Source organism: Bos grunniens, chromosome 18 (genome assembly GCF_055505025.1).
Source record: "Bos grunniens cultivar Pamir isolate PY7600 chromosome 18, Bosgru_T2T1.0, whole genome shotgun sequence".
Classification (NCBI taxonomy): Eukaryota; Metazoa; Chordata; class Mammalia; order Artiodactyla; family Bovidae; genus Bos; species Bos grunniens.
Window position 1 is genome coordinate 22,086,680 of NC_141182.1, and position 25,489 is coordinate 22,112,168.

The window sequence follows — 25,489 nt, forward strand, 5'->3', positions numbered from 1 at the left end:
CCATCAACCGATGCGTGAAGAAGACGTGTGGGAGGGGTGTGTGTGTGCACACAGTATACACCACATCTCGCAAACAGATGTATGTGTACACGATGGAGCATTACTCAGCCACTGAAAAGGATGGAATAATGCCATGTGCAGCAACACGGATGGACTGAGATGACCACACTAAGTGAAGGAAGCCAGACAAAGAAAGACAAGCATTATGTGATATTACTTATATGTAGAGTCTAAAAAGAAGGAAAAAAGACAGATGAACTTATTTACAAAGCAGAGAGAGAAAACAAACTTACGGTTACTAAAGGGGAAAAGGTAGGGCGAGGGATAAATTAGGAGTTTTGGATTAATAGATTCACACTACTATACATAAAACAGATAGACAATAGGGACCTACTCTATAGCATATGGGACTATACTCAGTATTTTGTAATAACTTGTAAGGGGAAAAGAATCTGAAAAAGAAAGATATATATATCTGTATGTGTATATATATATATATATATCTGTATGTATATATGTAATTGAATCACTGTACACCTAAAACTAACATACAACACTTTACAACTATACTTGAAAATAAAAAATTTCCTTTTAGAAAAAACTCCAGCTACACACTGATGAGTTTGGTTCTCCAAAAGTGTACCAAGTGAGAAGTACAGCTCTCCTGCTTGTATAAATGAGGCCTTCGGGAACTTAATCTATCCTAATGGTTCTTAGTCCTTAATATGCATCAGAATCCCTGCAGGATGTGATAAAATGCAGATGACTGGGCTCACCTTCAATTTCTAACTCCGTAGGTATGGGGAAGGCCTGAGAATCTGCATGTCTAACATCTTCCCAGCTGCTGGTCAGGATACTATTGAGAACCAAGGTTTAGACCCTTGGTGTTTTTTAAATCAGCTCCTTCTCTGATTTTTGAAAAGGATCAGAAACTAGTAAACATTTTTTTGTGTGTTAAACATGTGGGAGACACTTAGGTTACCTCTAATCAGGTTATGATCCCAAGAATATCCATTTGATATTCTGAATTATGTGGGTTAAAAAAAAAATCTACATTTCAAAACTTAAAATATCCATTAAAAAGCAATCCTGGTGATTATGAAATGAATCTGAACTCTCCAAAAAGTAAGATAATTACCTTTCATTCTCATCAGAAGCCACATGGGTATAGGATTTGCTAGAATTTGACATAAATTTACTGAATGGATGTGTCTCAAAAAAGATACAAACCAGTAGTCCAAACACTTGAGGTGATCTTGAATTCTCTACCATTAAAAACACAACCCACGTACACGTATAACTGATTCACTTTGCTATACAACAGAAACTAGCAAAACACTGCAAAGCAACTCCAATAAAAAGCAAAATTCAGAACGACATCCCTCACTTCTGCAGGTTGGGGAAATCCCTATTTTCTTTAGCAATGTTATTTGGCAAAAGAAATACAGATAGTTTAATTATATAAGGGGGCTTCCCAGGTGGCACTAGTGGTAAAGAACCCACCTGTCAATGCAGGAGACATAAGAGATGCAGGTTCGATCCCTGGGTCTGGAAGATCCCCTCGAGGAGGGCACAGCAACCCCCTCCAGTATTCTTGCCTAGAGAATCTCATGGACAGAGGCACCTGGCAGGCTAAGGGTTGATAACCTTGAATCTCAGATAACTTTTGTGTTAAAGTATTATCTCCCCTTAGTCCTTATCTTTGCCAAGTTTTTCCTCCCATTAGTAACAAAATCTAAAGTTCTGCTTCTTTTTCATCTTCTGAATTAAACTTTAATTGTTCCAACAGATAGACTGTTCAGTACTCAGAGACTAAAGGCCTAGATCTGTATAAGACTCATAAAAACTTTGGACGATTTCATTAATCTTTTTTCCTTCCCACTGTCAGCTCTCTAGAAGATGTTATTCAGCCCAGACAACATTCTTTAGCTCTACCATTAATCTTATTTTTTTTTAACCAAACTATTCTCTTGCTCTCTCAGCATTCTCCAAGCAACATTTTCAAGCTCAATAAAATATAACTTTTGTTTTTGCTACCGATGTCTAGCAAGTTAATTCAACTTTGATTCTTTTTTTTCCCCCTAGTGTTAGTAGCCCTAAAAAAAAAATCTATTTTGTGTATGTGAAACTGGTACTAACACCTCTTAATAAAGACTGAATTAGGCTATGAATAATCCTGGGGATCACTAGTCTAAACCTCTCATTTTATGTACCTAATTCAGGCCTCAGTATACAAATCCCTTCTGAGTAGATTCAAGTCATACTGCAGAGTAAAATCATCGCAAGGTTCAGTTCACCTCTCAACTGGAATGGTGTTCCAATAGGAGACAGCATGTACTAGCTGGCCTTTAAATTTTCTGTCTCAGTTAAAAAGTCAGTTTGGAAATAAAACTACTTTCACTAACATTTAATAAGATTTGGAAGATGTAAGGCTATATTATATTGACCTTTTATATCAAGTAACTTGTGAATGCTAAATCATTACAATAATTAGATGAATGAGATAAGTTATTTATGAAGCAAAGATTCAAGGAAATTCTCCTACAAGGAAGGAGATGCAAACATATTAATTTAAAAATAAGCACTTTCAATATGTCTTCCTTAAGTGAAAAATAAGCCTTCTACAAGGTTAATAATAATTATTTCTCAAATTTGCCGATGATCTAGGACTTCGTTTTTTTAGATACAATAGATATAAGACAGCATTAACTTGCTTCTAAGCCCAAAGTACATTTCTCTCCCTTCCCACCATATAAATATCCTTAAAATTCTTTTCAATTAACCTTGAAAATTCTGTATAGTCAAAACTCAATAGGTAGAAATAGAAGCTGCAAAAAGTATAGTAAATACTTCTAAAGAATTCAATTCTAACAGACTATTGGTTTTCTTGTTGCTATCAGGTGACTATTAATAATTCATCAGAAATACTAAAATACCAATTAGTTAGTAGTATATCTTGTAGTAAAAGGAAAATATAAAAAAAACAAAAACCAAAAACCAAATGAATGCCAACTAACCAACCTGAAGTGAGTGAAAGTCGCTTAGTTGTGTCCGACTACCTGCAACCACAAAGGGTATACAGTCCATGGAATTCTCCAGGCCAGGATACTGGAGTGGGCAGCCGTTCCCTTCTCTAGGGGATCTTCCCAACCCAGGGATCCAACTCAGGTCTCCTGCATTGCAGGTGGATTCTTTACCAGTTGAGCCACAAGGGAAGCCCGAGAATACTGGAGTGTGTAGCCTACCCCTTCTCCAGCGGATCTTCCTGACCCAGGAATTGGAGGTGGATTCTTTACCAATTGAGCTATCAGGGAAGCCCCAACCTAGCAACTGACAAAAAGCCCAAACAGACCTAGGCCATCATGTGAGACTGAACAAAATCCAGGAAACTTGAGCATGTACCACAGGTTTCCCCCAAAGAATAACGTGCATTGCTCCTTAAGCAAATGGAAACATCTGTTGTGCTGCATGGCCAAATTTCTCAATGCATAACCAACTTCTAAAAAACAATTTTGTTGTCAGTTCAACCAAACAGTCTCCTGCTAACCTTTACAATGAATAATAATTTAAAAAAACAGAAGAGCTTGTCTCTTTTCTTGGGAGTACCTTCATTAAAATTAGTTTAGTAACAGTTTTTTCATTAGTAATAAATACTGTGATTATGGCTTACTTTTCTGATACTTTGCAGTTAAAAGATCTCTAGAAAGTGTGAGGTAGTTTTTGGAAATGTTCTGTTAGATCAGGTCAGTGATAGGAAGGAGAAATCAGATTCTTATCCTGACCACACTACTTATTCCCCAAGTGACTTCTCAACTTACCTCTTAATCATAGAATGATAGAATCTGAACTGGAAGGGTTCTTAGCACCTTATTCAATAGATAAAATGGGTAATCATGAAATTTAAACACCTTGCCCAAGTTCTCATAACTAGTAAGAACTTTTGATACAAGGTAGACTAGACTCGATCTCTGGATACTCATGATTACTATCTCAAGCAATGAACATGTTTCTAAAAATGCCAGTTGCAAAACAAACAAACCATGAGCATTCACAACCCTATTGGTACAAAAGTATGATTGTACATATTGATCAAAATGAAATTTACAAACCTTGTGAGAAAAAAATATTGGTGTTCAACTAGCATGAGATGGCCTATTTTGCTAAAGATAACACAACGCTCCATCTTTCTGGTTTGTTTTAACATAGGGCTTTTGAAGAACTTAATAAGCAGTTTTAATTTATGGTCATGGCAACCTGATAAGATTTTTTACTCCCCTCTAATTAAAAGACGCTTACTCCTTGGAAGGAAAGTTATGACCAACCTAGATAGCATATTCAAAAGCAGAGACATTACTTTGCCAACAAAGGTCCGTCTAGTCAAGGCTATGGTTTTTCCAGTAGTCATGTATGGATGTGACAGTTGGACTGTGAAGAAAGCTGAGTGCCGAAGAATTGATGCTTTTGAACTGTGGTGTTGGAGAAGACTCTTGAGAGTCCCTTGGACTGCAATGAGATCCAACCAGTCCATTCTGAAGGAGATCAGCCCTGGGATTTCTTTGGAAGGAATGATGCTAAAATTGAAACTCCAGTACTTTGGCCACCTCATGCGAAGAGTAGACTCATTGGAAAAGACTCTGATGCTGGGAGGGATTGGGGGGAGGAGGAGAAGGGGACGACAGAGGATGAGATGGCTGGATGGCATCACTGACTCAATGGATGTGAGTCTCAGTAAACTCCGGGAGATGGTGATGGACAGGGAGGCCTGGTCTGCTGCGATTCATGGGGTCGCAAAGAGTCGGACATGACTGAGTGACTGAACTGGACTGAACTGAATTATACACTGATACCTACTATCCTTAAAATCATCCTAAAGTTGGTTGATCTAAGAATTTACAGAGTGCCTATTGGGTCTGTACTGGCCTAGCAGATTTTCATGTGAACTAGCTAATAGGTGATAAAGCCTTAAAACAGAAAACCTGCCGGCTGTTATGAAGGGATGTGTGGGCTAAAAATGAAAAGATACTGTAAGAACTTATATCAATTAAAATCCTGAACATCTAGACACTAGGAGAGATAAACATGTATGTTGTAAAAAAACATCTGTGTGACGATACTGAGCAGAAATGCAGAAAAAAATAGGACATTCAATTGTTAGCATCATATGATTTAAAAAAAACTAGTACTTTTATTCCCCTTGAAATACATTTTTTGATTAAATTCAACTTTAGATGCAGGTGGCATTTTTCTACTGATACTGTGATATGGCAGGAAGATCTAGAACATCTTTTTCCCACTGTTTTTGATATAACTTTTACAGTTAAACATTACAGTTGTCCCTTAGTCAGTTGTCAAGGGGGGTTGGTTCCAGGATTCTGCAGCTATCAAAATCCAAGGATGCTCAAGCCCCTTATATGAAATGGCATAGTATTTGCATATAATCTGTGCACACCCTGTATACTTTAAATCATCTCTGGATTACTTATGAAACTTTATGATGTAAACAGTTGTGAATGCATGATAAGTATAAGTTTTGCTCCTTGGAATTTTCTGGAATTTTTTCCCCCAAGTGTTTTCCATTGTGTTTTAGTTGAATCTGAAGATGCAGAACCCACGGACACAAAGGGACAACTGAATTTTAAATTTAATTTCTTAATCCTTATGCTACAGGTTTGACTTTCATTAATCTATTCTGATAATACTTCCATGATTTTATGTGAACATTAGACAATTGTACTTTCTCGTGTTCCTCTGGCTTCCTTCACAGATAAAAGTCTATATTATAAATACCATACCTACCATAGCTATAATTGTAGTAGACCCACTGGCCGCTCTTGGGTTTTGGAAGTGACACGGGTGTCTCTTCAGCGGGAAGACTGTAGAATCGGCACTCCACGAAGAGTCGCTGGATAGTGTCATCTGCAGTTACTCGGGAATCATTAAGGCTAAGGGCTATGATCTCAATCCGGATTTTTTCTGGTGGCTGTTTAAAGAGCAAAAACAAAACACAATAAAGAAACAAAAAAAAAATGAACAAAAAAAAAATCCTTTACTCTTTTTTCACTGTCAATTTTAAATAAAACATGAAGGTACTTGGCCTTCATTGATTTCTTTTTTTGGAAGGTATTGTACCCTACAGTCTAGTTACACATGATAGATTATTCACGACAGAGAGAGAAAGAATGAGCTTCCAGTGCCCCAGGGTTTGAAGTTAACAGTGTCATGGCAATAGTCTCCTGATTTACATTTGAGGCTATAAATACCCGCTAGTAGTCCATCAGGAGTGAAGATTATGAGATCTTCATCTCCAATTGCTTTCAGAATGACACACATCAGTTGGCCTTGTTTCAAACTATGTAGTGAAATACGCGTTTATCACTGCTTTTATTTTACTCTCTGGTACCTGAGAAAGTTTTGGTTATTCAAAGATCAAAGCCTGTTGAACACTTTATACTATTATGCTAACATAAATAACTGTATGAATCCATATTAAGCAGGGCTACAGCTCATTCTCTTGTGTATTCTTCCATAACATATTTCATTTAATGAGCAATAAGTTTTCAAACAAAAGACAAATTTTTATTGAATTTAACATAATTTTCTTACAATTATCTCATTTTTACAGAATTAATGAAAAAATATACTTGTGTAATTTTCATCTCAATCCTTATTTAATAGATTTTAGTGTAACAAACATTATATGTGAGTCATATGTTTCCTTGAACAATAATTTAAAACAAATGATAAGACTATGACTTAAAAATTAGATCACACCAAGATAATTCCTCAGTTAAATGTTTACATTGAATTTAATTTTAAATGTTTACAATTTAAAATTTGTTCTTTATTCCCCCTTACTAAATTTCTCTTTATGAAATTCAGAGGTATGCTACTGTAAATTATATAACTTAAAATAATACTAAAAATCCTGATACTAAGACCTGCTTATATAACTAACTTTTAGGAATTCATTGTCAAATGTAAATCAGTGTGTAATTTCACCATAGCAATTACTATTTTGATATTTCAAAGTATATAATATAATTAATCAAACTGAAAAGCATAAGTACCCTATTGTAAAGAATATTCCCATAAAGAACAATTTCCATTGCTGGCAAACCCCCTCAATATTTGATGAAGTAATTTTACCCCCTTCTTTCAAAAGACATTTTCTTTTATTATGTATTCTAAGACACTTTAACTAAAAACCCAAATCTGAATATTTCAATAAGGTTATTTTATTATTCAGTAGATTCATGGAAATTTTACTAGGATGACAGAGAAAATTCCACACCATTCTGTCTCCACTAATACAGGTACAAGGCTGCAGCTGGCAATATTACTAGGATTAGCATAGTATGATGAAATATTTAAAGGAAAATTTTTTCTAAAACCTAATAAATCAAATGACTGCCAAATGTCATTAAAGTGATGGTCTTTGACTTGAATATGCTTTTCATATTCAAATTTGAAAAGAAAGAGATGAAAGCCTGGAAAGGTTACTCGGTTTCAACTAATAACCTCAAGCCCTCTCTGTTCACGTGCATAAAAAATGAAGTTGGCTCTATTGTCTAATCTCACTTCAGAAAAGCCCTTCCTGCTTGCCAAAGACTAACATAGTAAAGAAAACATTTTAAATATTATTTTTCCTTAAAATGTATTGTGGTTGTCAAAATTGCATACACACAAACTATTTTATACTTCTGGTTCAAATGCAGCACAATGCATAATTAAGTCTTTTACATAACTTGTAATTTGACAAACTTAGAATTGTTATGACAATAACATAAAACATTCCTGTGCTGTGCTGTGGTTAGACTGTTTCTGCACAAAAGAATTAAAAGAAAACAGCTTATAACAAAGGCAAAAGAGGTGTATACATTGTTATTTTCACATTGTGAATGAGAGGAATTTAAAATCTGGTTATCACAGAATCCAATGAAGAGACAAATTAACTTTTAAATAGGGGAATCAAATTTATTTAAGTGTTTTTTTAAATTAATAATAACTGTACAATCCCGGTATGAAAACTTGTATTACTGCAAGAACGAACTTGGGCTGTCAAATAAGACTATATACAAAATATAGTCTACGTACTAAATAAATGCAGATACTTGGATAACAAACAAACAGAATACCAAAACCAAATAAACCAAAAGAAACCCACTATATTACCCCCTCCTCCCAAAAAGCTTTAAAATTCTTTTTACGATATGTCTGCTTTCTGGCCTAGATCATTTTTTTCTTCTTAGTTTCCCTCCCACCACCCCAGCCTCATTAACTCTAGATTATGTCCTTTTCAATTCTCTAACTTAACAGAGTTATCAGTTATCATTTCTTTGTTTCTTTAAGGCTACACGAATCAACCTAAGTCCAAAAAGGGATAAGTTCCAAATAGTATGTATCTAGGGAAGCATGCCCTGAATAAACAATTTCCAAACATTATAAATTTTGGCTAATCGGCCTAGCCAACTTCTTTTTCAATACTGGAACAATTCTGGTTCTGCTCATGCCTCTGTGAATCCAAACTTCAACTAGATGATATGCAAAGATTCTGAAGATTAAGAAGCACATCAACTGTGTAGCAGACAACTCCAACTTAGTGTAAAAACTGAACTCACGATCTCTCCTCTCCACCACTATCATTCATCCTGATACTTGTTATCTCAGGTGATGACATCACTGTCCACCTGGTCACCCACAACCTGGAGACCTTGGAGCCATTCTTGCAAATCTCCATTTTCACACCCACCATATCCTATAGATCATTCATTCCTGTTCCTTTAACTTCCTAAGTATTTCAGTGGTTCACTGAATTAAGGAAAGCTGAAGATATTTCAACACTGTGTCAGCTACTGGAAATACAAAGACAAAACAAGATGCGGTTTCTTTTCTCATTTTTATCTCTAGAGAAACTTCTTTTATGTTCTCACACGATCTGAGGAAGGAACTAATTCAACAGCTTCCAATAGTTACAAAGCAGTTTCACAGAATTAGCAGAGAGAGAGTTTCCCAGGTGGCTCAGGGTTAAACAATCCACCTGCAAAGGCAGGAGATGCAGGTTTGATCCCTGGGTCAGGAAGATGTCCTGGAGAAAGAAATGGCAACCCACTTCAGTATTCTTCCCTGGGAAATCCTATGGATAGAGAAGCCTGGTGGGCTGGAGTCCATGGGGTCACAAAGGAGTTGGACTTTGTGACTAAACAACAAACAACAATAATGACTACAGAATAAGTGGGGAGAAATCAGAAGGAATCACAAAAGATAATTGGTTGGTAGAGTTGTAAGCAGACAGATGGGTGGTATGAGGCTGTTTTAGTTATAGAGGGATTATAGTCTTGCTGTGAAAGAGTGTTAGTTGTTCAGTCATGTCCAACTCTGAGACCCCAAGGTCTGTAGCCCACCAGGCTCCTCTGTCCATGGAATTCTTCAGGCAAGGATACCGGAGTAGGTTGCCATTTCCTTTTCCAGGGGAGCTTCCCGACCCAGGGATCGAACCCGGATCTCCTGCATTGCAAGCAGATTCTTTACCATCTGAGCCACTAGGGAAGCCAGATCTTGCTGACTGTATCAGTGAAGGTGAAGGTGAAGTCGCTCAGTCGTGTCCAACTCTTTGCGACCCCGTGGACTGTAGCCTTCCGGGTTTCTCCGTCCATGGGATTCTCCAGGCAAGAATACTGGAGTGGGTTACCATTTCCTTCTCCAGGGGATCTTCCTGACCCAGGGATCGAACCCGGGTCTCCCGCATTGGAGGCAGACGCTTTAACCTCTGAGCCATCAGGGACACACTCAAAAAATAAATGGCTCTATGCTCATGGCTGTGAGAAAGGTGAGGCCCTCCTCCCTCTAGTCTCCTGCCTGCAGCCTCAACTATTCTTCTGGTGGCAGAGTGCCTTCTCTAAAACAAATTGGGTATCACCTTTCTGCTTGGAAACCTATTACCCTACACTCAAGCCACTTCCCAGACCTGTGGTGTACTGTTTATATTGCTGAGCTTTTGCATCTGAAATCTTCTGTATCAGACAAAATTCCATTTATCTGAAGCCCTGGGCCACGTATGTACTCCTTTTATGAGGGCATTACTCCTGATTTCCAAGACTGACTTGGTTCCTCCTCTGGGCCCGCGCTACACTTTTCACTCACACTGGATTGCATGGATTTGTTTACATATCTGCCCCGCTCTGTAGACTGTGAATTCCTGGAGGCCAGAACCATATCTTATTCATCTTTTGCTCTTTACCATCCTCTCTAGGATCTGGCATTTAGGAGGCTCTCAATAAATACTTAATGACATTGAGTCAAGGGAATGCTGAGGATCTTCTATTTATTGCGGATATCTTTTATATATTGCCAGAAATATGTGAAGCTGCAATTATTAGTGCAGCTCCTTTAGCAAATATTGATTGTGTCTGCTACATTTTGGGAAGCTGGGGATTATTAACTGTTGAAAACATAGATATCTTGCCAGTCTAGATTTTAATTGAATAATACTGTTTCAAAAACTGGTCAGTTTTGTAGAATCTAGGGGTAGGGTATTGTCATGTCAGCTTCTCTGTGTGAAAATTCTCATCATGATATAGTGGAAAAAAAAGTTCAATTAGGTGAACTGGAAGGGATATATATATCTTATATATATATACTCATTCACATGACAGTGACTGAAGCATAGTGTTTCAGACGGATGCAGAATACCGTCTGTTCAAGACCGCCAGAGGAACCCACGCGGTCATTCCTCTGAATAACACTCTGCTCATACAGTACGTTAGCTAGCCAGAACGAGCTTTGGGCCTCTCAGTACTTCTCAGTACATTTCCTCTCCTGTTCACCGGTTACCCTATTAGCCTCCTTAGTTAGCCAGATGTCAGCATCGGCATACAAAAAGAGCATTTAAAATTTCTGATTGTGGTGAGCAGCAGTAATAGAAATCTCTCAAATAAGAACTGTGTGCAACTTCCTTTCAGTTGTCTGTATGGATGGACACTATACTTTATGTGATTGAATGATCTGGAAATGTGATGACAGCCTGTATTACTCTCAGAGAAAAAAAAATTAGAGTTCTCATGATTTTGGCTCAATTCCACTCCTGCTTCCTGACTGATGCTATAATTCTCATTTTAGGCCATATTTCTCTATAGTATTTACTTGGGCTTTTATTGGCAGGCTTACTTTTTTTTTTATGTTTTACTTCAGAAGATCATGCTGAATTCTTCCTCTGGTTTCAACAATCATAGCAGCCACACTGGGGTTGGATTGTTAGGCTTCTAAAAACTTAATTCAACTTGACAGCTCTTAAACACAGTATTGCTTAACTGAGAATGTCCTCTGATAAAGGTTTGGAACTTGTTTCAGTCAGTTAGATTTAAATCTCACTATTGTAGGAGATTGTATGTGAGTTTTACTTCATTCTTAATTCTTCAGCAAACAAGCATTTCTTTAACTTTTTAAAGTATACAGAAAATAATTTGACATGTTCAAGTACTCAACATCTTTAACAGATTTTTACTTTTTTGCTATATCTGATTTAAATCTTTTTGTTTTTATTGTGGGAGAAATAAAATATTTCAGATTCAGGGAAAAGTGCCCCCTCCCAATTCCTTTCCCCCCTTTCTTCTTTCCCCCAGAAGTGACCACTATCCGGAAGCTGATATGTATCATGCCCAGTCACGCTTTTATATTTTCTACTACGTATGTATATATCGATCAACAACTGTTTTCTGTTTTTAGATTTTATATGAATGATAACATCCTCTGTGAATTATTCTGCAATTTATTTTCACTCAATGCTATATTTTGAGATTTATGGTTATAATTGAAATCTAACTCATTAATATTACCTGTTGTACAGAATTCCATTTATATTATATATGTAATTAATTTCTAGTCTGTTTCTCTTCTGAACTGTGGTGTTGGAGAAGACTCTTGAGAGTCCCTTGGACTGCAAGGCGATCCAACCAGGCAGTCCTAAAGGAAATCAGTCCTGAATATTCATTGGAAGGACTGATGCTGAAGCTGAGACTCCAATACTTTGGCCCCCTGATGTGAAGAACCGACTCATTGGAAAAGACACTGATGCTGGGAAAGACTGAAGGCAGGAGGAGAAGGGGATGACAGAGGATGAGATGGTTGGATGGCATCGCCAACGTGATGGACATGAGTTTGAGTAAGCTCCTGGAGTTCGTGATGGACAGGGAAGCCTGGTGTGCTGCAGTCCATGGGGTCGCAAAGAGTCAGACACGACTGAGCGACTGAACTGAACTGAGTCTGTTTCTCTGCTGATGAACAAAATGTTTAAAATTTTTTGCAATTAAAACAATGTTGCACTGAATATCCTTTTGTTTTCTTGTGTATGTGAATGGTTCTCTTAGAATTGCTGGGTGACAGATATAAGAAATTTAACTTAACAGGATTATCAAGTTACTTTCTTAATGGTTACACAAATTTACATGAGTATTATTTTATTGTCATAAAAATGTTTTGTGTATGTATGTGTGTGTAAATAAATTCAAATAAAGCCTATGAAGAACTTGGTACTTTATAATAATCCAGACAAAATGGAAATGGAAGGTTATGAATCTATGCCTGTGACCTTTAAGAATAAAAGTTTAATTGAAGTGAGGTCTAAGACAAGCTCAAAATATTTGGTTCAAAAAGTCAAACAGCACTGGGACTGACAGAGCCATAAGTAAGTCGAGTAGGTAGGAATGGTTAATGATTAAAGATGGGGGTAGGCACAAACACCTCAGAGACTCAAAAAGAGTCCCCTAGACCTCATACTCGGAGAAGGCAATGGCAACCCACTCAGTATTCTTGCCTGGAGAATCCCAGGGACAGAGAAGCCTGGTGGGCTGCTGTCTATGGGGTTGCACAGAGTTGGGCATGACTGATGTGACTTAGCAGCAGCAGCAGCAGCCCTCATACTAGTCTCCAGAGCTTCCACTTACTAGTAATCAAATCCATTCTTCATGCAAGTTTTGATTGACAAGTCTTTGACTTTAAAAATAATAATAGTTCTTTGGGAGAAATACGAGTAAAGAAGAGCACAAACTGTTAAGGTGATAATGTTTTTAACAAACAAAACAAACAATCCAGTTTTCATCAGTGGCAGTAAGTAACCTTTCTTTTATCATATATTCTGTTAAAACATACTGTGTTGAACAAATAATACACATAGTAAAAACTTCAGTGTTGGAGATCAAAATGATGCTGAGGTTAAGAGTGTTTATTTTTAGAACATTGTCTCCTTTATATACCATGAAAATTACTGTATCTATAATGGTCAGCAAATTACAGAAGCTCGTTACCACATGTTCTAAAGCAATGGTTGGAGTATTTTTTCCTAATACAGCTGAGGGATACGACACATCTCCATCATTAACTGTGGCTTACTATGGCAGTACTGTGAAGAAGGGAAGAATTTTTTAAATGACCCTCAATTTCAGGTGATTTTGATATGCCGTTCCACTTTAACCGTCATTGAGAACAGATGTGATAAAATAGAGACTCTCAATTTTGGCTGCCTACTGATATCACTCGGGGAGCTCTAAAGAAAATTCTGGTCTAACTGATCTGAGTGGAGCCTGGGCCTTGGCATTTAAAGGTGCTCCCTAGGTGGTTCTAACTTGTAGCCATGGTGAGAATTACCTCCTTTCCCTAAAGAGGTGGTTGTCAAATTTTAGCATATCCCAGGACAACATGAAAGAGTTGATGAGGCACAGATTGCTGGGCTCCAGACTCAGAGTTTCTGATTCATTAGGTCTAGCGTGGGGTCCAAGAATTTGCATCACTCACAAATTCTCAGGTCATGCTGATGCTGCTAGTCTGAGGACCACACTTGGGAAATCCATGGCTCTAAACCAGAAAAGACTCACCCTCTATTGACCCTCTCTAAGACATTTATAGAAAAGCTTCTACAATTCATATTAAACTATTCTTTAGTTATTAGTTAACATTTTAGTATAGAATTAGCTAACAAATTATTCCCTTTTTAGAAGTAGTCTATGCGTGTGTGCATGGTCAGTTGCTTCAGCTGTGTCTGACTCTTTGTGACCCTATGGACTGTAGCCCGCCAGGCTTCTCTGTCCATGGGATTCTCCAGACAAGAATACTGGAGTCGGTTGCTGTGCCCTTCTCCAGGGGATCTTCCCAACCCAGGGATCTTACCTACATCTCCTGAATTGCATGTGGATTCTTTACCGCTGAGCCACTGGGGAAGCCTAGAAGCAGTCTATACTCATCACTAAAAATAATTCAACAATATAAATCCTAGAAAGTAAAATATCAAAGTTGTTTCCTCCCATTCCCTAACTTAGGAGTTGGCAGATGCTTCCTTCCTGTAAAGGCCAGATAGCAAATATTTTTTGCACGGCAGGCTATAATGGTCTCTGTTGGCAATACTCAACTCTGCTCTTGTGCATGAAGAGGCCACAAACAACCTGTAAATGACAGGTGTGGTGTGTTCCAATAAGACTTTATTTACAAAAATAAGTAGAGGGCTGGATTTGACACATGGGTTATAGTTTGCTGACTCTTGCCCAGACCCATGTCCCAGAGATACTGCAGTACAATGTTTTTATTATATACTTTCAAACATTTTCTTTGATTGTTTGTGCTCATGTCCGACTCTTTGCGACCCCATGGACTGTAGCCCGCCAGGCTCCTCTGTCCATGGGATTTCTCAGGCAACAATACTGAAGCAGATTGCCATTTTCTCCAGCAGGGCAGATCTTCCTAAACCATGGATTGAACCCATGTCTCCTGCTTCTCCTGCACTGGCAGGTAGATTCTTTACCACTGAACCACCTGAGGTGCCTTTCCTTTGCTTACGTGAACCCCAATGTTAGATCTGCATGCTCATATAAAAATACATAAGCATTATGTACAAATATATCTTTTTGCTTGCTTTTAAAATGGAATCATCAGTGATATAATTTCTTACTCATTAGTTTGACAAAAAGCGTGGTGTCAGAAAACAGTAATTTTCACACATTATGTATAAAAGCTTTTCAGCTGGAAATGTTTATATTGGCAAAAATTGATAGAAACCAAAGGGTCCATGAAAAGGCACTTATTTAAACAAATAAAGTTTAGCTATACAATCTAATATTATGCACATGTGTAAAGGAGTATACTGCTATATACTATATACAGTATATACTATACATACAGTATATATACTAGTATATACAGTATATACTATATATACTGCTATATGTAGCAGTATATAGTTCATAGTATATCAGCAAGAGATAATTAAGTTGCAAAATATTAAAAATAATTTTAAAAGCAACTAATATCAGGAGAGTAATACAATATTTTTGGTTATGTAGCTTAAGCTTCTATATGTAAAACAGTGGGAGGGGTGTACTTTACCCACTGATAGGATATCGTGTTTGACTCTGAAGTGACTTAATCACTTTTAATACAGGAATGCCAACAGTAGTGAATTGTTTTATGCATTCTGTCTTTTGCAAAAGCTTTAAAACATTTTCGCTGGACATCACTACTGTGATTGCCTGGGAATGCCTGCTCACTTTGTTCAAGAGAACCTGGCTTCCAGGTGGAAATGCATTTTAATCCGATTGACTATGGCAGCTTTTACAAAACTGCTGTTAGTTAGAAATGGCGAAAGATGTAAACATGCATTGCACAAAAAAGAGTGTTACTGTTTTAGCCTGTGATTTCTCATTCTCACCTGTGGGTACACTTTAAGAAATCTGTGAGCTGAAGGCAATGCATGTAGTTGTGAAATCTGAATGATGCACTGCTTAAATGGTAAAAATTAGAAATAATGTGAAAGAAGGATTATAATTCTCTTTTCCTTACTGCCACGGCAGATGCAAATTTTCAGTTTTGATATCTATTTTGAGGACCTGAAACAAGGCTTTTAATCAATGTATTATATATTAAATTGATACTGTTAACTTCTGATTATTCAAATTAATAAAATATTCATAGAGAAATGTCCAAAGTTTTACATTTCTCAGACACCCTCCCCACCCCCACCCCCATTAATCATCATGCCTAGAAGCTTTTTAGTAAAAGCAGCAGTCATCAGGCTGACGGAATCTGACAGGCCAGCAAGGCCCAATTACACTGGTGCTCTGTGGCACTTTGATGTCCTGGAAACAGAGAGAGATAGGGGCAAATTGGGTAGCACATTATGTTAATGACTTGATTTAATCCAGCCACTAAACTTTATGTAGCCTGTTAAAAAAGATGCTAACACTAATTATGCCACTTTGGAGAGGAAAGGAGGGGACAAGCATTTCGTTCTGACAAAGTGAAGCTCATAAATGTTGTAAATGAAATGAAACAAAATGAAGTAATCTATGATTAATTATACATCACAGACATGAAGAAAAGAGGAAGAACCGAGTAATATGTCTAAGTCCTGGGAAATCTGTTAGATTCCTTTTAAGGATCGACATTTCTAAAAAGTAACTATGAGCTGTCAGATTCTGTAACATGAAAAAAAGAAACTGAATGATCTTAAATTGCTTACATAGTACAGGCGATGACTGAAATTCAGAGTGTAATTGGCATAAATGATTTTTATCTAGGACACTACTTTTAGTCTCAATTTGGTGACATTATAGCTATAGGTAAAGGCAATTTAAAACATTTCTACACAGTGGAGATAACCACAGAGTAGGGTTAATTACCTTTTAACTAATCTCTATGCCTCTATTCTTTATCCTATTGATAACAAGATCTTTTAAAATGTGATGTAAGAGTGTAAGCTCCCCCAAAGCAAGAGACTTATTTCTCTTACCGCTAAGTTCCCAGTCCCCAGAACAAGGCTGGGGACACAGTAAATGCTTACTGACTCCACCTGTTTAATGAATGAGTGATCATCCTCCCCCCTTAAAAATCTTCACTGGCTGCTCACAGAACTTTAGGATAGACTGCAGCTTCCTCAACTGATACACAGAGGCCTCAATGCTCTGGACAGGCCTATCATTTCAGAATCTTCTCCTGGGGCTCCCTCCATATGCCCTAGGCTTGGCCCATCCTAAAACCATTCTGACTCTGAGAATAAGCCATGTTCTCTGCACTCTCTCAAAGTCTCATGCTTTTTATTCCTTTGGGCTATAATGACTCTCCTTTGCTTTCACTAACTCTTAATCACCTTCCACAGCTGGCTCAGGCTTCACTGACTCTAGGAAGCTCTCCCTGACGACGGTCCCTCATGATGAGTTAGGCACCTCTCTTGAATGTTCTCAGAGCAGTTGTGCATCCCAGTCTCCCAGCACTGACCTCTGCGCTCTAATTGTATTTCCCCTACACTGTAAATTTTTGGAAGCCATGGATTGCTTCTTGTATGACACACAGTAGATGCTAATGAACGAAGAACAGTTGTGAGAACTAAAGAAGATATTACATATTAGCCATTCAGTAATACCTTCCCTTCCAAAGAAAGCTATTATAATAGTGCCCTGAGATTTCTACCTGAAGCAGTTCTTAAAGAGGAGATGAAAGAAGAAATTAAGGAGCCACAAAAGTTTTTACGCTTAAAAAGTGAATATCAGCAGTGGGACAAAATGACATTCTGTGTCTCCTGGTTTCATGCACTGAAAAGGACACAGCACTGCTTCTGTAGGGTTCCTACCCAAACAAATGAGCTGAATCCAATTCGGGGAGAAATCTCACAAATTTAAATTGAAGGACATTTTACAACATAAATGGCCTGCATTCTTAGAAAAAGTCAGTGTTATGAAAGACTAACTCAATGGAATGCTGAGGAACCATTATGGATTGAAGGAGGCCAAAGGGGCATGACAACTAAATGCAATGTGTGATCTAGATTTGATCCTGGACCAGGTCAATAACTTGCTATAAGTGATAATACAGGGACAACCCGCAAAATCTTACTAAGAATGGTAGATTAGATAATAGTATTGTATTATTATTCTAAAGTATTTCGGGATAAAGGGGTATGATTTCTTAATTATGTATGTAAGAATGTGTGTATATAATGCATACATACATATAAATGTATATAGGAGAGAGAATAGAAATGATTAAAAAGAGTGTAGCAAACATTAACAACGGATGAATCTGAGTGAAATGTATTCAGGAGTTCTTTGTACCACTTTTGCAATCTTTATAAAGAAAAAAGTTCCATGACTGGTATTAAATGATTGCAAAAGGAGCACACAGAAAAACTGGTACAATCATTAGAAAATGCTGTATTTCACCATTATGATGATCTCCTGAGTTTTGTTCCTGTGTTCACAGATTATACTATTTTACTGTATTTGTTATATAATTTAATAAAACTAAATTTCACCTATTAACATAAGGTACTTGTCAGTACCTTCTACTAAACATAGAATTTGAAAAACCACATGGGAACTTGATTAATGACTACCAAGGCATAAAGCATTGCTTAGAATAGCTGGTTGCTTGAAACAATAATTCACACTTCTGAGATGGCATCAAAAATCATTATAGGAAGTCGCATTTGAGTAGTGAGGGCTGTATTAGGCTGTAGCAAAGTAACAAAAATTACTTTTCTGGAAGTAATAAGGAAAAAATGCAATTTACTCCAAAGGAAAAATATATGTATACATTAGACTTAGTTGACTATTTTAGAAGAATAGCTCTTTCATTAAACTTCTTTGTTACATTAAATTCTCTATTCTTAGTTAAGAGCACTGTACAATTGCACTGAGATGCTAGCAATGCTGTCAATATACACATGATTCCGTTGAAAAATCTGATAAAGGATTTCTCAACCTCAGCACTACTGGCATTTTGGGCCAGACAGGTCTTTGCTGTGGGGCCTGTGCTCTGTAGCATGCTAGGCAGCAACCCTGACTTCTATCCACTAGATGCCAGTAGTAGTCCCTCCCAGGGTGACAACCCAAAATACCTCCAGACGGTGCCAAAACGAATCCCTTGCGAGGCAAAACTGCCCCGGGTTGAAAATCTCTGGTCTGAGATGATAAAATTTTAGATAACATTTCCCCATTCTTTGAAACTGACTTTTAGATGATGAATACAATGTTTAGAAAATAAAGTTAACTGTTGCAATGTCTCCCTAGTATCTCCTGGATAAAATCTAAAATATATTTAGTCTTCTCCATCATATCTGAAACCTTCTATCCTGTTCTGCAGAAAGGCTGCTCTAGTTAGTGTATTCTTATTTCTGAAACATACTGTGCATCCCCTGCCAGCACCAGCATGCACATGACTTTGTGCTTGCTGCCATGTATCCCCATATTTGAGATGTTACAGTTAAAGTGGACACTCCTTTTCCCTATGTGACTGGCTACAGTTGAATGGGTCAAAGGACCACAACTGATAAACATGGATCCAATCCAGAGGCTAGACGGAGCTGATCAGATCTTTCTCTCTGGGCTTGGGCATTTTGTGGGGCTATCTTTGGGCAAGTGAAGCAGAAAAAAATCAGCTTAAAATGAGAAAAAGCAGACATGAAACTCACAAGAAAGAGGGTGGGTGAGCAGATTATGGGCATCTCCTTAATGAAGTCTATTGAAAAATCACTCCAAATTTCTCTTTCCTCTGAACTTCCTTAATTAGTGGCATGACTGTCAGCAAGTCACCTTACTTCAAGGTCTCAGTTTACTTATTTGGAAAATGAGGAAGATGGGCCCTGAACAGCTTTATTCTTTAGCTCAAATATCTACTAATCATTGGTGGTATTGTCTCCTGATTGTTTTAGATTGTAATTTAACTGATGATTTAATACTTGACTTTTCATGAACACATCTTCCCAATTAGTATAATATTTCCTGAGGGCAGGGCCAGAATGCTCTATTTACTCCCTTAGGGAGATGTGATTACCAATTGCAGATGGTGAATCCCTGGGAATCACTGAGTTATAATAAGAGAGATGAGTGCTGTTTGTAAATCTGCTAGAGAAGTAAATCCTTTGGTACTAGTCCCTTAGGCCCTAGGACTGATTCAGTATCTCATACTTTTATGTTCAAAGGCTAAACCATGTAAAGTATCCAAAAATCATGATGAAAGTAAGCAGAGTCTTACAGAACTACTGAGAAAGAAATGTGAAGAATGTGAGAAAGAAATATCTGAGTCAAACTTGCAGGCTTACTACTCTTAAATGGAGTGTTCTTAGTAAAATGATGTGATGGTTAACTTTATGTGTCAAGTTGACTGGGCCATGAGGTATACAAATGTTTGGTCAAACATTATTCTGGGTAAGTCTATTAAGGTGTCTCTGGATAAGATTTAACATTTGAGCTGGCAGACTGAGTCAAGCGGATTATACTCCTTAACGTGGGTGCATGAGTGTGTGCTCAGTCGTGTCCAACTCTGAGAGCCCATGGACCCCTGCCAGGCTCCTCTGTCCATGGAATTTTCCAGGCAAGAATACTGGAACAGGTTGCCATTTCCTACTCCAGAGGATCTTCTGATCTAGGAATGGAACCCATGTCTCCTGCATTGGCAGGCATATTCTTAATCACTGCGCCACCTGGAAAACCCTAATGTGGGTGAAAGTGAAAGTGTTACTGTCTCAGTCATGTTTGACTCTTGGTGGCCCCATGGACTGTAGCCTGCCAGGCTCCTCTGTCCATGAAATTCTCCAGACAAGAATACTGGAGAATTCCATATATCAGTATGCTATACATTAAATGATATTATGATAATTAACAATCATATAACAATGATAATAAAACTTTGGACAGATGAAGTATTTATCAATCATCTGTTTGTACTTCTCAATCACAGAAACAATGGGTTTCTCTAGTTTATGGAGGCACCTGTGACATCTGAAATGTTCTGTTCTATGAGTTTGTTCAGCAGAGAGATTAAGCTAAAAATATGAGATTTTAAGAGTTGAAATAAGTATTGCAATTCTTAAAACAATAAAGTAGAAATTCTATTTTTTCTTTTATTTTTTTAAAGGGGAAATTCTAAAAAAATTAAAGGAATACAATTAATCATTTCAGGAAAATTAACTTGGATGAATAAAAAAGCTATCACTTTTCTTATGTTTACTTTATAAAACCTTTTTTCTCCCCGACAATGAAAAATGCTCTGGTAAGTGGGATACTTCCTATGTAAATTAAAGTATAGCTTCTTTTCAAAACTTCAATTTACATATATACTACTTTTCAGCAATGTGCTACAAAACAAGCAAAGTATATGTATATGAAATGCATTACCTTCTAAGAAAGTTTAATTTTTGGGTAGAATGAAGTAACTTTAATAGTTTATCAGTGACATATTTAGATATGAACAGTCTATGAATTTACATATGTAACTTACTACAGTTTTAAAGGCAATCTCACATTTTGGAAATTCTTTAAAGTTCAGATTTGATTTACTATATCTTTGTATAACGGTTCTGCAAAGGAGTCAGAGAAGTCAACTGATTTGAACAAGTAACTACTGTAGCTACAGATGTTAGGTACTCTAAAACACGTAAGCAAAGCTAACACTTAAATGTTATGGCCCATTACATAATGAAAGCATAAATAAAATTTTCTTATACTAGATCATTATTTGGAAAAGATTATGATAATACATAAATTTTTTTCCAGAAATATTCTTCCTTAAGATTTTCATATATGAAGACTGATAAACTATGAATGAAAAGCAGCTTTATTTCAGAACATTTTTGGTTGATATCAGGTTACTGACCTGTTTGATATTCTTGGAGACAGGACCTGGAATAATACACTCATCACTGTCAGAAGCTGATCTGTCTCCTTCATCTGTTAAGAAACAAAATTTTATTGGTTTAAATCTGTTAAACCAATTACATTTGTACCCTGTGGAGAGAAATAAGCATATATTACAAGGATAACCATAAAAGAAAAATATGATAATCATGTCTGAATTTTTTTAGCACTAAAGATAATTAGATTTACATTACATTTTAGTACTGATTCATTGGAAAAGATCCTGATGCTGGGAAAGACTGAAGGCACGAGGAGAAAGGAACAACAGAGGATGAGAGGGTTGGATGGCATCATCAACTTGATGGACATGAGTTTGAGCAAGCTCCAGGAGATGGTGAAGGACAGGGAAGCCTGGTGTGCTGCAGTCCATGGGGTTAGAAAGAGTTGGACAAGACTGAGCAACTGAACTGAACTACATTTTAGAAAAGAGAAAAGGAAATAAAAATATTGCTTGTTCAAGTATAAAATTAAAGTAAAAATTTTTTAAAGAACATGATAATCATATTTTCTAACAGCCTAACCTAAACTACTGTGTAAAAAATAAAGTTATTCCTACTATTTAAAAATATTTTTAGAAGTTTTACAGTAATATTGCAGTAAAGTTGACATACAATAAACCATACAAATTTGTGTGCAAAATTTGTATTTACACCTTGGAAACATGTATTTTGCTGCTGCTACTGCTGCTGCTGCTAAGTCGCTTCAGTCGTGTCCGACTCTGTGCGACCCCATAGACGGCAGCCCACCAGGCTCCCCTGTCCCTGGGATTCTCCAGGCAAGAACACTGGAGTGGGTTGCCATTTCCTCCTCCAATGCATGAAAGTGAAAAGTGAAAGTGAAGTCGCTCAGTCGTGCCCGAATCTTAGCGACCCCATGGACTGCAGCCTACCAGGCTCCTCCGTCCATGGGATTTTCCAGGCAAGAGTACTGGAGTGGGTGTATTGACAAATATATAATTCTGTGAAACCATCACCATAATTAAGAGAGTGAACATGTCTATCACCCCCAATATTTCCTCATGCCCCCTGTAAAGTTTTTCCTCTTGCATCTTTCTATTTCCATTCGTTCTTCCCTAGGCAACCACTTAAATGCTTTCTGTCACAGTAGATCAGTTTGCCTTTTCTAGATGTTTATATAAGTGAAATCATGTTGTAAGCCTTTCTTTCTTCATTTAAAAAAAATCAAGTCCTCTAGAATAACCTCTAGAATAACTAGATGATAGTACTGAATCCAAAGAGAATATAAAGTCATTTAAAATATATATTTGGAACATGGTCAGCAACAATACTTGCATTCCATTGTGGTGCTCTGAGTTTGAATAAGAAGATATGCAACAATTCCACCTGACCACACCTGACGAGACTGAACTACATCCCATCATTTCTGTCAAGAAACAGCTATCATGAAGTAGACTCATGATTAAATGAAGATGTTCTATGAGGCGTGAACAGATTAAACAAAGCAGAGTCAGGGAAATAATGGTAATTTTAAAAAAGGAAGTCACCTTCGGGTTCCAGTTCTTCAGTTATTTCTGTTTCATCTTCGGAAGACGTCAAACTTCGTTCTGCAAGCTGACCCTCAGACAGTAAAGACACATCGTCGTCCTTTCCTTGCTGCATTTTCTCAGTATTCTCTTTTACCTTATCTACACTGCTTTCCTGAGGAACCTGAAGAAGCAAAAGCACAGTGATATATTATTGCTTATATCACATTTATAGCATTCTTGCTGAAGCCCTTGAATGATAATAAAGCAAGTAAATATACTGGCATGCACTTTATATTTGATTCATGAGAAAATAATCACTTAAGCTGCACAAATGAAAATATGCAGATAACTTAAAATCTGATTACAAATCATATATCAAAAAGCATTAATCTCAAAATGAATTTTACATTATACTTTAATTTGTATGTGTATTTACTACCTACTAATGTCTGCATAATTATAACTATTCCACTGGTAATATGTTAGACCTTTCTATTCCAGGGAAGTCATATAGAATAGGATCAGTGATATGATTTCTTAAAAAAAATTTTTTTTTTCATTTTCGACTGCACTGGGTCTTCATCGTGGCACATGGGGCTCTCGCTGCACGTGGGCCTTCTCCAGTTGTGGCGAGCGGAGGCTACTCTCTAGTTGTGGTGTGCAGGCTTCTGGCTGCGGTGGCTTCTCTTGTTGCAGACCACAGGCTCTACAGTGTGCAGGCTTCACAAGTTGAGGCTCACGATCTCAGCTGCCCTGTGGCATGTGGGATCTTAGTTCCTGGACTAGGGATTGAACCTGTATCCCCTGTGCTGGCAGGGGGATTCTTAACCTCTGGACCACAAGGGAAGTCCCAATGATCATGACAAAGTATTTAAAAAAAAGAAACCTTTCAAGATAATTTTAATGTAAACACATACCTTGGGAATATGTGAAACAGTTGGCATATCAATTTCTCTTTCTGGTATATGTTCCACTTCTGGCGAAATTTCCTTTCTATCTTCAGGAAGAGTAGAGGTCTCCTTCTATTAATGTGAAAATGTGCATATATGTTATTTTCTATTTTTTACTAAATCCTAAATCATCCTGAGACTTTTTCACACACACATACTTACACACTTAGCATTTACTCTCATAACAACTTTCATACATAACATATAGCGGTATTAATTATATTTATCATGTTGGACATTACATCCCTAATACTTATTTTCTTTACAACTGCAAGTTTGTACTTTTGAGCACATTCATCCAATTTGCCTTCCCCACCCCCTGCTTCTGGTAACCAGAAATCTGATCTCTTTTTCTATGAACTTTTTAAAGTTTATTTTTAATTGGAGGATAATTGCTTTATAATATTGTATTGGTTTCTGCCATACAACAGTGTGAATCAGCCACAAGCACACGTGTCCCCTCCATCCTGAACCTCCCCCAACCCCTGCCCCATCGTCATCCTCACAGTTTTCACAGAGCACCAGGTGAGCACCCAGTGCCCATACAGCAGATTCCCACTGGCTATCTATTTAACACATGGTAGTGCATGTATGTGGTTTTGAAGTATAACTGACCTATAACACTGTATTAGTTTTCTGTTAAAATACACAGTGATCTGATGTTTCTATACATTTCAAAATGATCACTACAACAAGCACAGTGATTAGGCTGTGTCAGCCTACAAAGATACTACACAGTCACTGTGTTCCCCATACTGTACATTTCATATCTGTGACCCATCCATTTTACAGTTGGGAGTTTGTATCTCCTAATCTCTTTTGTCTGTTTTTTTCTTTCCCTCAGCCCCTCTAGCAACCACATTTGTTCTTTGTTTCTGTGACGATCTATGACTATGCTTTTGTGTTGTTATGTTTGTCCATTTGTTTTGTTTTTTTTGGATAAGGTCTCTTTCACCTAGATGCAGACTGAGAAGAGAAAGGGTCTAGTCTGAAGCTTGACTGCTGAGGAACTTCAGCATTCAGAGATATGCTCCAGGTGAATGAGAAAAGTTAAGCTGGAGGGAAACTAGGAAGGCATGGTATCCCAGAGGCCAAGAGGGAAAGTATTCCACTCTGTCAAAAGTTACTGGGAGATTAAGAAAGGGACAGGGAATTGATCACTGGATGTAGCAAAGTGACAGTCACTGTGACCTTAGCAAAAGTGGTTTTAATGAGGAAAAGTTTTACTAGTGTGAGCAAGGAACAATTTGAGGAAAGGGAGACAGAATTAAGACAACTTTTTGAAGAGTTTTGTTCTATTTTGCTTTATGGTAAATGGGGAAAGAAGACTGGGGGTAGTATCTCGAGAGAGACATGGGGCCAATGGAAGATTCAGATCAAGAGTA

General features: G+C 37.3%; 1 protein-coding gene across 5 annotated transcripts in view; it reads right to left on the reverse strand.

The window, feature by feature from the left end:
* Positions 1 to 25,489, reverse strand: part of RPGRIP1L (RPGRIP1 like) — a 96,102-nt gene that overhangs the window by 11,244 nt on the left and 59,369 nt on the right. For all 5 annotated transcript variants that reach the window (XM_086350685.1, XM_086350684.1, XM_086350683.1 and 2 more), the window contains 4 exons: positions 24,072 to 24,176; positions 23,173 to 23,335; positions 21,628 to 21,701; positions 5,797 to 5,980 (listed from right to left, as the gene is read on the reverse strand). In XM_086350685.1, the coding sequence (XP_086206811.1) occupies positions 5,797 to 5,980; positions 21,628 to 21,701; positions 23,173 to 23,335; positions 24,072 to 24,176 (526 nt within the window). The remainder of the gene's footprint in view (positions 1 to 5,796; positions 5,981 to 21,627; positions 21,702 to 23,172; positions 23,336 to 24,071; positions 24,177 to 25,489) is intronic.